An 18,681-nucleotide genomic window follows, 5' to 3' on the forward strand; every position below is an offset into this window, starting at 1 on the left:
CTGGAACACCACGCTTTTTATCACTCCCATTTTCCTCATTCATGTTCATAAGTTCACCTTCACAAAGCCTCTCAGAATGTGGAACTGGAGGCTTTCTCAAATAGTGACAGTATCAATATTCCCAGAGTCAGCTACTCCTTCTATAACTTCATTTATGCACATTCACTTCCAACAGCATTACTTTTTTTCTGCACTTTCATCTTTGTTAGCCAATTCCCTCTTTTGATTATCCATTTTTGTAAAATGGATGCATGTGGGTTTATCACTAGGAGATCAGTAGGCAACACAACTACATGCTTTGCTGTCTCTGCCTGAACTGAATAACTCACACATACACACACATAATGGTCAATCACCAACAGACTTGAAAAGAAGTGATGTGACTGGTAGCTGATCACGATGCCCATCTGTTATTTACCTAGTAATCTCTGGACTGCAGAGCTAGCAGCATAGTTTGTACTTTATGTAATTACTCACAGTTAATATATATGGTAACTGAAATTTAAACCATGCAGTTGGGAGACAGTATTATTTTACTAAACTATGGTAACTGAAATTCGTGCTTATTGGAACACTGCAAAATGAGGACCGCCTGCAGTTGCTTATGTTACGGTTGGTACTGCCAAGGCCAAGATTTGAATTCAAGTTTGCTTAGCTCCTAAGCCCATGCTTTGACTAATGCCTTGCAATTACTTTAGAAATGCATGCCTCCCCAAAGGTAGGCAGTTTTTTCTTTTTCTTTTTTTTTTTCCTGGAGGAGATATTGATGGAAAAGAGGTAGGTAGGGAGGAGGCTGGGGGGCAGGAGAGAGAAAACCAGAAAGGAGAGAAAAACGGAGAGAGGAAGAGAAAGAAAAAGAGAAAACAAGCCAAAAAGCATGTAAGAACAAGAAAACAAACAGATCTGGCAAGAGCAAATCAGAGTGACAAAAAGAGAAGGAGAAGGACATAGGAAGATGAAGATAATAGAGTTTAGATTCCCAGAACAGTGACTCATTGGTTGTATGAAATAACAGAATGCTGCTATTTAGAAACTGTTCCCCGCCCTCTTTCCTTGCCTAAATTCTGAACTCCTTAACTACTAAAATGGTGCCCTATTCATTTTTCATCTCATGCATGGAACACTACCTGACTCCATAGTACATATTATTGGATGAGCTTCAAAATTATAATATTGCCAACAGGGCATTTAAAATGATCTCCTGTTGTCTGATAATTGATGTAAGAATAAAAGTACATAATGTAAAATATTCACTTCAATCATTTACCAAAATAAATTCCTCATTATTAAAGAGGCAAATATAAAATTCTAATCAAAAGTTGTTCTTTGGAAGAATATACCAGATTGACAGGCTGATAGCTAGATTAACAAAGAAAAAAAGAAAATCCAAATGAGAACAATCAGAAATGACAAAAGTAACATAACTGATCCCACAGAAATACAAAAGATCTTCAGAAACTAGTATGAATACCTCTATACAGAAAAACTAGAAAATCGAGAGGAAATGGATAAATTTCTGGAAATACACAAGTAACACATCTGCGTGTGTACCCCGAATCTAAAACAAAAGTTGAAATTATTGAAAAAAATTCAAATCAAACCAACAGATTTTTAAAAGTTATATCCATTTTCAGAGGAATGACAAAATCATAAAGACATAATCAACAGATTCAATTACAAAAATATTTAAGGCCCCAAGACAACGATGAATAACATAACTAAAATACAAAAGACCAAGAAAATACTTGCAGCAAAAATAAAGGCTCATAGAAATTGACAAAAAAAGTATGTAGACCCAAAGAGTAAACAAAGAATATGACAAGCCAATTCACACAAAGGGAAATACACTTACTTAAACATTGGGAAAATGGTCTCCAAAACTACCAAAATTACAAAACAACAGGATATTGCAACATTAACAAATATTCTAAGCAAAAGTTCCTAATCCTGTTCAAAATATTTTTAAACTATTATCTAATACACTGACGGAGACAATTTAAATTTGTTCAACCCTCTTTGAAAAGTAATTTGGCAATGTGTTTTATGAGATTTTTAAAAATTCATACAATTTAACCAAGGAAAATTACTCATAGGAATATCCTAAGAATAAAATATGAAAAACACATGGGCACGGATATTTCCATTTCAGTATTATTTACAAAATGAACTGACAATTACAGAACTGTATGAAATATTATGCAGCCATTATAAAAAGAAAAACAAGTAAATGTTTATGGTAAAATGATGAAAGAATAAAACAATAGAAAATTTTGTAGATGGCATTCTAAATATGTGTTCTAAACACATATGAGAATCCTAAGAATGTAAGCATAAAAATAAAAACCAGAAGACAGTATGACAAAATTAGAGTCGTTGATTGCAGGTCATCAAAATTTAGATTTTTTAAAAAAAATCTTTTAATTTTTATAATTTTTTGTACCATGCATTTTTTAAATTGTATATTTTCACATCCTACTTCCTTGCGAGATCAGTCTTGCCGGAAGCTGACAATAACTTCTTCTTGAGGAACAGGAACCAAGGAAATCATCAAGCAAAAAAATGTACCTTCAGGTAAATATGTAGCCATTGAGTACACCCCATAATAATAATCTTTTCCTATACCTTATCAAAATAATAATCTTTCCCAATACTTTTTCCTACGTCAAAAGACTAGAACCTAAGTTAGACCACAGACAAAAATGAAGCCCCTGTTTTTTAAATTTCCTGAGGACTCAATATTACAATACCCAAAATGGATTTTATTGTTTGTGATTATATTTAAGCCATTTGAAGCCTCAGCTTCATGCCTTTCATCAGTGTGTTAGTTGTTTCAAACAGATATTTTCATTTTGCCGCAAATTAAACCCTATTACTAATAACCGATCAAACTATTTCCTTGGATAATCATGTAAGTACCAAATAAAAACGGTGATATAGTTTGATGATGTGATACCCAAATCGCCTACTTGCTGGCTTAGTAATTAATGGAAATGAAATGCACAGAGCTACCACATAAACATACTGAGACGCGTTATGTTCGCAATCAATTGTTTTATTATCCCCAGTGCCTTAGAGTTTTGTGTTATTAATACCAATATATTTCCATCAGTTGAATCAATAAGGACGTGTTATAATGAATGTTTCATGCTCAGTCTTGAGGATAGTAGAAAAACTGACAGACTAAAAAACGGCTGGTGTTCCCTTCTGTTCTAATCTGAGTCATTATGGTGGCTGCGGGGTTGTTATCCCGGCAGCTCTTTCCTCTCTTCACAGCATGCTGGTGTGTGCTGCCCCCAACCACTTTGCAGGCTCCCATGATGAGCTGCAGGATGGCAGACAAAGCCATGTTTTCTGGGGGTCAAAAGGCTGAGCCCCATCAGGATGTTCCTTTAAACAGGCTCTTCAGCTACAGCAGAAGGAGGATGTGGAGGCAGCTCTTCTTGCCCTATGGGAAGGGAAAGACAACCTCTCCTTCCACCAGCAGAGAGATGGAGCTCTCATCTCTTCTTCCTAGGGAAAGAGCTTGGAGGTAAGCACAGCCAAGCATCAGAAAGCTGCCTTGTGGGCTGCCCAGCTGGACAAATAGAAAGTTACTGTACAATGTATTGTCATGATTAGGATGGTAAAGGGTGTTTCACGAGCCTATGAAAACAGTGCCTAGCTTTGTTCTAGAGAAAATTTCTCCTAATGCTAGATGACGAGTTAGTGGGTGCAGCGCACCAGCATGGCACATGTATACATATGTAACTAACCTGCACAATGTGCACATGTACCCTAAAACTTAAAGTATAATAAAAAAAAAAGAAAAAGAAAAAAAATACAAAAAAAATGCCAATACAAAAATGTTTTAATAGAATAGAATATATACATTTTTAGAATAAAGAACAATCCTCCAAAAAGAAAAAAAAAAAAAGAAAAAAGAAAATTTCTCAAAGGAGGTGAAAAACAAATGGAGACATTAAGAATGAGAAGTTAGCCAGAAGAATTGAAGGAAGAGAGAGGCCCGGGGAGAAATGTACTGTGCAGATCATTCATGCAAAGCAGATAAAGCTGACAAATCCTCTATCCATATGGATAGTAGCTAAGAGCATGTGGGGGAGACAAATAATACATAGATATTTGACAGGAGCTATGATAAAAAACAACACAATAGTAGGAAAGAATATGGGGATAGATATTTTATACAAAATCATCATGGAAGACAGCTCTGAGGAGGTGACATTTTAAAACAAACATTGAAGGGAGTGAGGGAGTTAGACATGGATTGGCTTTGTGATTAATGGAAATGAAATGCATGGAACTTCCACATTAAAATATTCTGGGCGAAGAGTCTTCCAAGACAAGGGAACAAAAAGTGCCGTTCTGAAGCAGTAGCACACGTTTGTTGTGTTGAAGGAACAGCATGAAGACCAATGTGGCAGATGCAGAGGTAAGAAAGGTAGCCTGGATATGGATTGTACAGGGTCTTGTAGACATTGGTCGAAACTTTCAAAAGATAGCTTTGGCTGCTGTCTTAAAAAAAAAAAAAAAAAAAAAAAGAGTGGGGTGTGAAACATGAGAAAACAAAGTGACAGGCTTAGACACAGTTGCAACATCACAAAACGAGGGTGATGGTGGCTTGGATTAAAGTTACAGCAGGGGAACTCAGATTCAGGATGTATTTTCAAGGTGCAAATGACAGGATTTGCTGATGAATTGAAAGCAAGGTATGACAGCAAGGTTGAGGAGAACAATGTCAAGGTTTATAACCTAAACAACTGAGTGAATGGTGGTTTCATTTAACTTAGATAAACACAGAAAGAGAAACAGGATTGGGACTAGTCAGGAGAAGAACTGGAAATCCTGAGTTCCGTTTTAGGAAAATGAGGCTAAAGATGATAGTCAGACTTCCAGAATTCAGCTACTTTTTAGTATATATGAATTTGGAATTCAGGGGGAAAGTCAAGGCAAGGTGTACACATCTGGAAGCTATCAGACTAAAGAGAGTATATAGAGAAATGGGCCTGAATGTAAGAGCAGAAGATATCTGAGGACTGAGCCCTAGCCCATTCCAACCTCACTTAGAAGTTGGGAAGAGGATGAGGTTTGAACAAAGGAACCTGAAAATAAGTAGCCAATAATACAGGGTAAAAATCAAAAGAGTATGTTGTCCTAGACATCAAGTGAAGAAAGCATTTCTGAAAGGAGGGGATTATAAATTGAGTCATGTGCCTCTAAGACAAAGATTGAGAATCAACCATTGGATTGAGCAGCATGGAGATCTCTGGTGATCTTTGCAATTTTGGTGAAGTGGTGGGGACAAAAGTTTGACTAGATTGAAAACATAGGAGAAAAGGAAGTGGACAGTGAATATAGCTAATTTGGTAAGAATTTTTGCAATAAAGAAGAGTAGAGAAATGAAGTGACAGATGAAAATGTTTGGTCTAGAAAATATGTTTTGTAAGGCAGAAAATATTGCAAAATACTTGATTGACAAAAGGAAAGTAGTCAGGAGAAATTGTCAAGGGAAACTTATGGCACAAGAGAGATGGGAGAGTTGAGGAAGCAAGTCTTTATTAGGATGACAGGTGATTGGATCTGGGGCATAAGAAGACAGGCAAAACCTAGTTGGGAGCAAGACTCATTCTTCCATAGTGCTGGAGGAAAAGGCAGCATTTGCAGGCACAGAAGTGTGGATGTGGGTGGAGCAGAGACTATCAGTTCACAGAGAGAAAGAGAAGTAGTTTAGTCAGGCTGGAGTCTGTCGTGTATAGAGGATAATTGTTGAATGGACACATGACATCTTCAGTTGATCACCTCAAAATGAATTTGAGATGTTGATCTTACATGATCATGACTTAGGTTTAAAAGAACTGCTTGGAGAAATTTCCAAATGTGCTTAAAATGAAATAATTGTACACTCTTTCAGCACATCTGCTTTAAATAATAACAAGAATGCCTAACATGTGCCACATGTCAAGCATTACTTCAAGTATTTTGCAGGTATTAGCCTATTTAATCCTCGCAACAAATCTAGGAGGTAAGTACTATTATTATTCTCATTTTGCAAAGGAGAAAACAGAGGCATATAGAGATTAAATTACTTAAGACAAAAGTCACACAACTAGAAAATGGCAGAGCTGGGATTTCAGCTCAGAAAGTCTGATACAAGAGCTCATGTTCTCAATCGTTTGCTATATTGCCCTTCTGATCAGCGGCCATCTCGAGGTGTAAGTTCTGTTAAACTTCTTTGTAAAAGTAATGAGCCTTTGTAGTCACTTCTTTGATGAATGACCTGCACAAGGTTTATAAAGTGTGACTGGGAGAGGGGCAAGTACAGGGAGATTGGGAGAATATTCCAGGAAGTCTGGCAGTCCAGCTTCCCTAGGTCTGGTGAAGAAGTGTTTGATCAAGGCGACACGTGGTCGTGCTCCTGAGAGTTCATGCTCCTACCTCCCAGGTCTCGCTGTCTCCTCTGTGCACCTCCTTGAACAGCTGCACTGGCTGAAGGACACTACGTGACCCAAAACAGGGGCTCACCCACCAAGCTTCTCCACAGCCAACTGTCTAAGCATCCAACCAAGCCATTGGGCCCGACAGGCAAACATGACTACAGCGTAAACAGCCAGTACTCACCATGTTCTCTCTGTATTTTCCAGACTTCTGTAGAGTTGGGATGAAACTACATGCTGAGATCTGGCCAGTGGGCTGTAAGTGGAAGTGACAGTGGCATGTGTCAGTCCCAACCCAATGCAGTTTAGAGTTGTTTTTCCTCCTCCATTTCCCTTTTCCCTCCTGGGCCAACACTTTATTCCAGATGGTGGATCCAGTTACTGACGGAAAGGGCCAGCTAACCCACATCAGATTTTATGTGAATGAGAAATATACTTCTGCTCAGTGAAGCTATTGAGGCTTTGGAGGGTTGACTGTTGAGGCAGTTATCAGTAATTACCTTAATAAAGCAGGCAAGCAACTTTCAGTCACCAACATGGTTCCCAGGGGTCTAGGCTGTGGCCTCTGCTGGAGCAGGTGGTGAGGAGAAGAAAGGTTGAGCCCAGAAGTCACTCAACCAGCCTGCCATGATGGCAGAAAAGAGGAAGGGGTTTGGTTGAAGGCCATTTTGTTGACGGAAACAGAAATTGCCTCAAGGTAGCGTAAGTACAAAGAGCTAGAGAAATGAGAGAAACTACTCTCTAGAAATAATAGTTCGCTAGAAATAGAAAGCTACTATTCTAATGGTAATATTTCTCAGGGCCATCTAAAAAGCCAAAGAATAAAATGTATCTGGGATAAAAAAGGACAGACAAAAATTAGAAAATCAGAGAAGTTAACCATTCTCAGGAATCACATGGTTTCTCCTCTCTCTGGTTCTCTTTCTCTGCTCTTGGCCTGGCTTCATCTGATTGCACTTGACTCTGCTTGGATACACGGTTCTGACCCTATGTGATCTCTCATGAGTGTCTGCCACCATCCGAGTGGCTCAATCCCAAACTATCTCGATTCCAAATTCCTTTGTGACAGAATGGCATTGGTTCAGCCAACCCATCTGTGCTTGACCTGAATCAGGTGGCTATGATCTTCACCAAGTTCAGTTAGAACTGGCCACAGGGAAGGGTCTTATGACCTCAAAAGTGGCTGTGAGAGATGGGGCTAGGCAATTTCAGATCAGGTACTGGGCCAAGAACTTAAAACAGGTCTACCACAGAAGAGAATTTCTAGGAGGCTTTATGACAGAATTGCTAAAACACTTAAGGAGTTAAAGGAGGCATTTATAGAGAGGAAAAGATACAGTGTAAGTAGAAAGAAAAAGAATGTCAGGCCAGAAGGAGGAATGAATGCAGAAGTGAGCCCCAAGTCAGAGTTGGCTTCAACTCAGGGCAGGCCAACAGCTGCAGAGGGTGCTGATCTGCCATGCACGCGAAAGCATCATTGAAACACATTGGAAATATAGGGCCAGTTAATTTCAGGCTTCCATATGTGGCATCACCAGAGAAATGTAAATTGGTTCTACTGCCACTGATCTAGAAGTATCCTCAAATATACAAAATATGTTGATATTCCTTACTAGGGCTGCATGTCTCTACTGACATTTCTGCAAGTTGCACAGAGCAGCTGCAACTCCAAACCAGCCCACTGACAGTTGCCTGAGGTTAACTCTCAGAGTCAACAACATTTGAAAGTGGTTTTATGCCTAACATAGAACTATTTAGCAAAAATAAAAGATTTATTTTTACATACATTTCAAATTCTATAATACGTCTCCCAAGGAAGATACTTCAAGCTTCAGGAAATCACCAAAGAGAGCTGAAAACAGAACAAAACTATAGAAAAGTGTTTTTGTGGAATTGTTTTCACAACATTGACTCTGCTTGTGCCAGCTGAACTGATTAAGTAAACATGTTTCAAAATAAAATATATGTTAATAGAAGATGAGTTTATCATCATCTCCATTAAATGTTTAGAGACTATTGGTTGGAAGGGATGTCACATTATTAGCTTGTTTGGTAAGCATCTTAATTCAGCTTTGGTTGGGCCTGTGCAAAAACAGGAAATAAGTCACTGTCCAGTCCTCAGCGATCATGCTGATAATCATGGAAAACCCTAATTACCCAGGAAAATGACGACAACAAAAAAATGCTAGATGGTGTCTGCTAAATGGTGTGGTATAAAGCCTCAACATCCAATGCACCCTGAAGACCCCTACAAAGGAAAAGAAAGAGAACACTTCTTGAGATTGTTTGTACAGAGTTAATAACTTAATCCTGTGGTTACAACTTAATTCAGGTATAAAGACAAACTTTATGAATGGAGGAAAAAAATCATTTCAATAAACTGTGACACACTTTCTCTCTCTTAATCCTCGCTTCTTCACATAGCAAACACGGATCCAAAACATTTCCACAGTACAAGGATGAATAAACTTCCACAGACTTTTAAATGAGTTTCTTTTACGATGTAGTACATTAAAATTTCCTTCTTTTTTCTCTTTCTTTCTAGGATCTTTAACACCCCCTATCCAGTGTTACCTCAATGCTGGTATTCATTGCATCAATTTGTTGAGAATTTGCTAAATTAAACTGAACTACTCATGGAGACTCTACTGTGTGTAGGATAGTGTGCCAGGTATTGCAGGGACTATAATGTTGAACTAGAGTTCAGCATCTAATACAGAAAATCACCTCTTAGGCATGGCTGGGAGGTGGACCATGGTATGGAACTGAATTCACACAGTAGGAGACACCAGAAATCCAGGGTAGCAGAAAGAAGATAGGACCCTAAGGATAGGTCCCTTAGAGGATTGATGCTGGCCAAGTCAGGCCCTGGGATGAGGAAAGGCCAGCAGAATGACAATATCCAGCTAGATAGAGGGAAAGGAGCTCAAAGGAATTTCATAGCAGGTGAAGCTCACACATGAGGAAATTCATAAGGAGGGGCTAGGAACTGGGACCTGACCCTCACGGCAGAGGCTTGGGGAAGCCACAGGCAGGGATTCTCTAGGTTGTGGAAGCCATAGAATGTGTCCAGAGAAGCCCTAGGGGCCTGGGACAGAACCTTGGAGAATGCTGTCATTTAGGGGACATAAAGAAGTCATAGTGAAGACGAAATGAACATGACCTCAGGATATTGCAGTGTCACAGAAACTAAATGGAGGAAGAGTTTGTGGGAGGAGGTATTAGTCACCAGAAAGTGGACAGAAAAAGCCACCAAGTACTGACTAGGAAGCTATGAGAGACCTTCTGGAAAGCCCTGGTGAAGGACAGCTAAAACAGTTGCCTAAGCAGTTCTTTGTGCCTTCACTAGACAATTCTGGCAGGTTCGCATGACGGGCATCTTCATGGCAAACACCACACTCATCTACGATGAATCACGTTTTCTTTCTGAGAGTCAGTGCACATGACTCCCAAATAGTATGAATGTAAGTCATTCTTAATTCCGACAGGTACTCGACTGTGTTTCCAAACAGAAAGGGAATTATTTTTTTCTAACCTTGCTATTGTGAGAGCTGAAAGTCACTCACTGAATTTAATTTTTTTTTTGTGATCAATTATTTTATGACAGTGAGATATCTAAATTGCCATTTGGATTGGCTGCAGGAATAAGGCTTACAAAACAGCAACAGTGTAGCTGGGGACCTGCAAGCAATGAGACACAGTAGTGGGCTAACCACTGTCATGTGTGAGGGACATAGTCATGAGGCTGTTCATTCTCAACACATAGTGCCTGTAGACACAGCTAAAAGGCGCCTGTCTGGGTAGGTAGTGGGGATGTAGAACACCAAAGTCCCAGGACACACCCACATGATAAAGAGTAAACACTCCTCCTCCTTTTGCCTTTTGATATAGGAGTTATAAAGTATTTTTCAAAAAGGTCTGCCTTTGCCAATTATACTTCATGTCATACCTGTATTTTTAAAAGAATTAGAAGCTCTGAGTTGGAAACATTGCCGCATTACTTCCTAGCTGTGTGATTTTAGGCAAATCTATTTACCTCTTCTGTGAGCCTCATCTATAAACAGGGATAAGACAATCCCATCTTGCAAGCAGGGCTTACAGCTCCTGCATGTAAGATATCTTGCACAAGCAGATGCTCAGTAAATGATAGTATTACATTATTATTGACAAGTGGATCTTCATCTCTCTAGCTCTTGTAAATACAACAGTTCAATAAAGGAGAGCACAATAACCTGGTAGAAATGAGGACTTTAATGCTAGGCTGTTTGCCAAATTTAAGCAGAAGAGCAGGGACATAACTGATGTATTAAGCTCCAGTCTTAATATATCCCTTATAGAAAATGCCAAGGGAAGATCATGGCCCAGTGGCCCACCAGTTCAGTTCCCAATGTGCCAAGTCTGTGAACCCGTCTTTGTTTGACACATCCTTCCTAGGGATTAAAAAAAGGAAAGAAAGAACAAAAACCTTAAACTCCTAAACCATTAAAGGGGGCTGGGGGAAAGATGAATCCCACATCCACTGAAGAAAGTTGAAATATAGAAGCAGTTGAACTATGAAACTCAGCCAACAGAAAAGAGAATAAAATCTCAAGACACTTTTCAGGGTCGAACGTGTCCAGTCACTAAGACATGAATTGTGTTTTGTATGTTCTGCTTTTTTAGGCAAGGTATGAGCTTCAGAGGCGTAACTTGCTGAAAAAAATGAGAGAAAAATGGTGGTTTTTTGAAAGCTGATCATGCACTCAGGCTGTTGACATTTGCTCTGTGGTTTTATATACCACTATCTGAGAACCACGAGTATTTTTCACTATAAATGCCTGAATGGATGTACTGTGTCTGCTGGCTTTGGAGACCAGAGTCAACTTAAATTACCCAGGGCTTAGATGGGAGCCAGTGTGGAGAACAGCAGTCAGCTAGATTTCAAAGTGCAGCTTGGAGTTTACAATCCCTTTAGCCCTAAGGGATGCTGACAAAAGGGTAGTGAGCAAAACTGGTGGATGCCTCAGAGGATAAATCTGAGAACAAAACATGTTGGAGAAGAGAGACAGGAAGAATACAGACATTAGTTCATGTGATTCAGTTGCAAGTGATAAAAAAAAAATCTGCTTGGGTTAGACAAAACAAAGAAAAGCATGAGATTTACTGAAAGGGATTAACACAAGCCAAGGGTCTTGTGTTACCACACCCTGGGACAGGCAGCATTGCAGCAGGCATTTGTGGACCATCCTGCTGGACAGGACCAAGCTCTCAATGTCCAGTATCTGTGCGTCTCAGTGAAATTGTGCCTCGCAGGGTGAAATGGACCAAAGAGCAGGGTTAAAGGGGGCTGGTGACTAACAAAATTTATGAGTTTGTTTTTCAGGATGTCTACTTACAGGACCACAGGGCCAGTTGAAGCTGGCCAGAATCAATGTCTGACTGGAGCTTGTACCAAGATTTGCCTGCCCACTGGGTGAACTTTTGACAGCACAGCCCAAATTTCCACCACATGTTCCGTATCAACCCCCCTTAATTTACACGTTCAACCCATGAAGAGATACGACATGATAACTGCACATGCCCAAGAGGCTTTCCTAACTTCCCTTTGCCCTCCACCAATCCTTAACCAACCCGAGACCCAACTTCTAAAACTGCTGCCCTTAAATACACAACTTGTGAGCCGAAGAGGGAAGATGGATTTGAGCCCATCTTCTGTCCCCTTCCTCAGCCATCTTAAAATAACCCTTTCTCTCTACAAAAAATCAGGTGCTGCAGTGTTTGGCTTTCAGTTGAATGTGGGCTAATGGACCCAGTTCAGTTAGGTAATACCAGTTTTGACAAACCAAAGCGCATATTTGGCTGAGGTGTGTTGAGGGAGGCACGTTCTGAGGAAAGCATGGTTTTACCAGGCACCTTCCTTGAGCATTAAGTGTCTCCCAGAGAACAGGGGTCAAACCACTACTCAGTGCTTGTTCACCATGTAGAAGAATGGAGAAAGAGATGGGACAGGAAACAGGACTCCTCCATTGACAGGGTGTTTCCAGCAACTGATAAGTATTTATGGCATGGACTTTTATCTAAAATGACATTTGAGAGACAAGAAAAGTAGAAACAACCCATGTATCAATGGAGGGATATGGAAAACATGATATATGCATATAATGGAATATCATTCAGCTTTAAAAGGAAGGAAATTCTGACATAGGCTACAACATGAACGAACCTTGAGAACATTATGCTAAGTGAAATAAACCAGTCACAAAAAGACAAATACTGTATGATTCCATTTATGTGAGGTACTTAGTCACATTCGTGGATACAGAAAGTAAGTACAATGTTGGTTGCCAGAGGCTGAGGGCAGGCAAGAATGGGGAGCCAGTGTTCAATGGGTACAAAATTTCAGTTTGGGAAGATGAGAAAATTCCAGGAAGAGATGGTGTAATGGTTGCACAATAATGTGAATGCTCTTAATGCCACTGAACTGTACACCTAAAATGGGCTAAAATGATAAATATTATATATATTTAAAATATAAAAAGCAAAAAAAAAAGAAACCTATATATGTTTCGAAGAAGGGAGCAGACAAAGAGAAAGCAAATGAATGTTTATGTTTGAATTATTTCATAATATTAATAACAATTTCTATAGTAAAACAGCAAATGTTCTCTGGTCTACAGAAACCTGCCATTGTACCCTTTGTTTAAATCCAGGCATGAGTCATTTAGGGGTTTGCATATGCCATTTATTTCCTTTTTTTGTTGTGCTTTCTTTTGTCCCCAGAAGAGCCCACCAAAGCACCCTGCAAGGAAAAGCATCAGCACTTGAGTATCTGTCACACAGAAAGCCTCAAGCTAAGTAACTACAGCACTGAGACCTTCCCCTTACTCTTTCTTTTTCCTATCACAATCCTGAAAAAATCCAGAGGCCCAGAGCAATGGAAAAGGGAGCAGGACAGATGTGAGGCCCTGATCTAGAGGAGGGGGAAGTTGTAGGAGAAATTGAAATGTTGATGTAATACTAGATAGGACTTCTTAAGATGAGACTTTTAGATGTCAGGAAGTGGTAAAAATAGCTAAAACATTTGCCTGAACCATTATTGGGGGGTGGAAAAATGAGTTTCAGCACATCAGATTTAAAAGGCAATACTGAGAAAAAATAGTTGCTTCCTACTTGCACCCTACTAAATGCAGCTGGCTCAATAGCAGAATTAAGCCCATATTACATCTTTGCCATGATCCTAAAGAGACAGAGATTATCCTCTTCCCATATAAGGAGACCAGTATTTGAATAAGTCAATGAATGTATCCAAGGTCCTATTAGTAAGTTAAAGGATCAGGGTCTAAAGCCTACACAGTTCTCTATGTGCCATGCTACCTGCCTCCCGAGTAGCTGGGACTACAGGTGCCTGCCACCATGCCCAGCTAATTTCTTGTATTTTCAGTAGAGATGGGGTTTCACCGTTTTAGCCAGGATGGTCTCAATCTCCTAACCTCGTGATCACCCCGCCTCGGCCTCCCCAAGTGCTGGGATTACAGGCGTGAGCCACTGTTCTCGGCCCTACAAATACTCTTAATACGCCAGTACATGAGCATGCAAAGGACAGAATGTAATGACACTTTCTTTTGTAATGTTTGCTAGGAAGGAAACTTGCAGTGACTGTGGCAACACGATACTGCCAAGGATATCAGTTTGGCCTCCATAATGAGGTTTTCTGGAATGCAGGATCGGAGACTACCAGTTTTAAGCCAAGGATTTAAGGAAGTTCATTGCAATTGCATTACCAGTATTTATAAGTTTTAACTTTGAATTCAATCCTCATTTAGTGGGTGAGGTAAATAATGGTTGGTGCTTTGTGAACTTTTATGGCTGGAGTGATGGATGGCCTAAACAATTGGCAGTCTGCTCTATCCATTCATTAACTCTAAACTACATATTTTCCAGGTTCAACTCTGAACTTAGGTATTTCAAATAGATGACAGATTTCCCCTTGTTCTCCAGGCTGCTCTATTTATAGCCCTTGCCTCCTGAATCCTCACTTTTCCCTCTTTAGATGTCAATGATAGTTCCATCCACTCCAGAAAACTACTATGGAGGAGGAAGAAAAAAATTAAGACCATTATGACAATTTTCTTATCCTTCAACTGCCTCCCCTGTATCATTCTGCCTGTGTATGGGGGTAGCATCCCATACACCAGTTCTCCTGTTAAATTCAGATTTCTTGAAGCGTATTTCAAACAGCCTGTAGGTGTTCTTTCTCCCGACACGTCACCTATCTCTTTCTTAGTAACTGTGTTCGGTTCTATTTCCTTCCCTACATAGCTAATAAAAGATCCAAGAAACAAAAAGTCTTTCAAAAGACATCTCCACCTATGTCAGCTATACATAGCTATGAGTGCTTTCCCCAAAGGTCAGTGTCAGGAATTCACGTCTTCTGGTCCTGCTACGATTGAGGCCAGTGGTTCTTGGCCTTGACTGCTCAGCAGAATCACCTGGGAAAATACTAAAACACACTGGGCATCACACAAGACTCATTAAATTAGAAACTCTGGAGAAGTCATTCAGGCATGGGTAGATTGTAAGTCCTCCCAGGTTCTTCTAACATACAGCCAGCATTGCAAACCAATTTTCAAGGTCATGGCTACTCAAAGGGTGATTGCAGACCAGTGCTGGTCAGTGAACTTTGTTACCATTTGAGACAACATAAGTTCATGCCAGCATCCAGTATATCATTACACACACTTTGGTTCAGCTGCCATTTTTTTTTTAATAGCAAGAATGTCTCAATGAAAGAAGCAGTGCATTGATTTACTCTCTGGCAAAAGCTCCTTAGCTGGTCACTGATATACAACCAAGAATTTGAAGGCTGATTTCTTTGGGTAGCCCTTCTGTTAAGTCTTTTTGGCATGCTCAGATATTTCCAGAATTCTTTTATTTCTGTAGTCTCTTTACATCCTGAGCATTTACTTCCAACATTTATTGTTATAGTTCCGAGTACTATGTACCAAGGAGGTTATCAATGTCCCTGAACTCTCTAGCATCACTTTACTAGGTTTGAACTTCTGCTATTGAATGCGTATTATTCAATGGATTATTAAAATGTGCAGAAGACCAGATTACCCAGACACTGGGCCACTGGAGAAACTGTGAAGGGCTTTGAAGTGTTTGAGACTTCAGGGATTCCAGTTCAATGGCAATAGGCATGCTCTGCCTTCTCCTCCACTCTCCCAATCTTTCTTTGTTCTCTCCCCACTATTCTCTTCTACTCATGGTCAGCTTGGGGGATATACAGGAAAGTCACTGACCAATATAGAAAAATATGGAAAACCTCAGGACAGGGCCTTCCCCTATACTCCCAAACCAGGGCCATTACTCCAAAAGACATTCTTTCTTCTGGATCTTGAAAGTCATGTTAGGTAAGGGAGTGTTTCAAACAGCCTGTAGGTGTTCCAGGTGAGGCTGAAAATATTCCTGGAATGTGTTAAACTTAATGATCCAACAATTTAAATAGAAGAACAGAGTAATATACTGTAGAAATCAGAATAAAGATAAGCATTTTGTGGGAAAAAGAGAAAGTGCAAATAGACATTTAAGAGCTCCTTAGAAGGCAGCGTAAGAAAAGGAATTCTGCATTTGAAACAAGATCTCATTTTCTATCCTGAATCTCTCTCTTTATATTTGTTAGACAGTGTTTTCAACATATTCATGCATGAGTTTTCACATTTACAAATAGGTCACAGAGCATTTGCCACCAGATTGTTGGGAGGCTTAAATGTGGTAATGTATGTACAAACAGCCCAGTGCATAGCACCAAGTAATTCTGTGTTCATTCATTCGTCCACTCAACAGATATCTATTGTCAGGCACTGTGTGAGGCACCAAGCATCTGGTGGAGGGAAAAACAGACATTACTGCTGCCCTCATGGGGCTTAGAGGCACATGGAGACACAGAGAAGAATCATCAAATCATAGACATAAATGTATAAATAGACATATAATTCAAATGGAAACAAGTTAGTATGAGCAAACATAATGGAGACATCTTATCTCATTTGGGGTTAGGAAGCATTTTCCTAAAAAAGCTATGTTTAAGACTAACTCTGAAGGAGTTCACTGGGTATGAGGTCAGGGAGGAGACTTGACTCCAGAATAAAAAATAAGAAGGAAACTTTTAGTTATGATATTAACTCCATATAAATCAGCCTCTATTGAAAAAGAATATACAGACTGACATAAATGAGAAGTCTAAGATCTGGCACTGCCTTCCAGCACTGGCTCAGACAAATGTCACCAATCATCTGTCTTTTTTCTGCATCTCCCGACCCACTTCTCCTTTGTATTAGCTTCATTCTCAGACAGGCTTTCTCCACTCCACTGTAAAATACACTGAACATAGAACATACCTAAAAGCTGTTATCTCAGAAGATGAGAGGTTCTCTTTCTCCTAGAATTCATATTGACAGACAAAGTAGGACTCTCATTGACCCATACTTGGGCTATAACATCCAACTCTGAACCAACCACTGGAGTACCTTGATGTGGCAGGTTGGGCCCTATGCTCCTCTTGTGAGCGGAAGATGAAGCCAAGTGACAGAAAACCCAACAGACTGAGGAGAGGCATTTTGGAAAGAAAGAGTGGGCGATGAACAGAGAGGGAACTCACAGATGTCTAATACAGGTCAATTGATGTAATATTGGGCATAAGAGCAATGGGAAACAATGTAAGGCTTTTAAACAAGGAGGTGAAATAATCATTATATCTGCACTTTGATAAAATCACCTGAACTGCAATGTGGACAGTAAATTGGAGGCTGCATAGCAGATGTGGGAAGACCAGTTAGGCTCCTTCAGGCTGAAGATAACAATATGAACTAAGGTGGTAAGAACATAGATGTAAATAAAAGGATCAATTAAAACTAGTTCAAATCAGTAGTAAAATCAACCATAAAGAAAAAGAGGGTAAAATTATCAGTGGTTGAATATAGATTGGACATCTGAGAGGAAAACAGAACCAGTTTATGGGGAAGACCATGAAGATGATCTTACACATGTTGAGGTTGGGGTGCCTTCGAGATATTAAAATAAAACTGATGAATAGGCCATTAGATCTGTATGTCCAGAGTTCCTAGAAGTTATACGGACTGGAGATGCAATTTTGGGAGTCAGTTCCTGGTCAAAGCCATGAGTATAGATGAGATTGACTAGGAAAATAGCATAGAGTGATAAGAGCCTGTGACTGAACTTAGAGGAAATGCAATTCAATAAACAAATGTTTACATGGTTTTGGCCAAAGTCAGACATCCTATTCATCTATGCAGAGCCCATTTTTCTCTTCGTAGTTGCACATCTTCCTTCTGTTCTATACACTCACCCAACAGCATGCTTCCTAATTTGACCCTTTTAATGGGAATGATTTCACAGATTATTTTAAATTGCTACATGAAAAACAAATTACGAAGACTGAATATCCAAGTAGAGAGGTTATTGTTGTAATTAAATAAAACCCACAACAGAGTTAATCAGGTGCATATTGTAATGCTATGCATAATTTTTATTATACTGCATACAAATTAGCCTCAAATGGTAGGCAGTTCATGAAAATGACGGCAATCAGTATGGCTGTTACGCAGCTAAACCAAATCAAATTTTTAATTTTTCTCTTTTTACTGGATTAGTTCTCCAGTATGTCATCATTGTTACTGTCGACTTGTTTTCCTGTGCATTATTTTATCATACACATACATGTGCACACATGTGCATGCACACTCACGAACCGTGAAAATTTTTCATCAATGGCTAGAATTACCTTGTTCCTGGCACTCTTATTAAATGTATAACAATTAGATTAAGCTAGGTTAAGGCAAGATAACAAATGACCCCCAGAATCACAGTGACTCATAACAACAGAAGTTGAGTTCTTATGTTACGATATGAATAATATTTCTCTCTCTCCCCTCCCTATTGTCTTTGGGACTCAAGATGATGAAATAGTTTCTATTCTGGATAATTTATGGTCACTGTAGCAGATAGAATGAAGGGAGAACACAGATTAACAATGTTCACTCTTAGAGCTTCTTCCCAGAAGTGACACCAACCACTTCCATTCATTTCATCAGCCAATGCAAAGTTACACAACTAGGCAGTAGTCAGGAAAGACAATGCTTCCCCAGGGCAAGCAGAAAATATTTTGAAAAATACAATTTCTTATCCTGCCTCACTTCTGTAACTCCTCCTTGGAACCCCAGATTTGAGGGGGTTTTGCCCTTTCACTTAC

At 39.5% G+C, this 18,681-nt stretch overlaps 1 protein-coding gene across 1 annotated transcript in view; it reads right to left on the reverse strand.

Moving 5' to 3' along the window:
- Positions 1 to 3,031: 3,031 nt before the first annotated feature.
- Positions 3,032 to 18,681, reverse strand: part of LOC134807377 (uncharacterized) — a 348,735-nt gene continuing 333,085 nt past the window's right edge. The window contains exons 6-7 of the mRNA XM_063784495.1: positions 6,616 to 6,687; positions 3,032 to 3,510 (exon numbers count right to left, since the gene is read on the reverse strand). Of these exons, the coding sequence (XP_063640565.1) occupies positions 3,403 to 3,510; positions 6,616 to 6,687 (180 nt within the window). The 3' untranslated portion in view covers positions 3,032 to 3,402. The remainder of the gene's footprint in view (positions 3,511 to 6,615; positions 6,688 to 18,681) is intronic.

This window comes from Pan troglodytes, chromosome 9 (genome assembly GCF_028858775.2).
Source record: "Pan troglodytes isolate AG18354 chromosome 9, NHGRI_mPanTro3-v2.0_pri, whole genome shotgun sequence".
NCBI lineage: Eukaryota > Metazoa > Chordata > Mammalia > Primates > Hominidae > Pan > Pan troglodytes.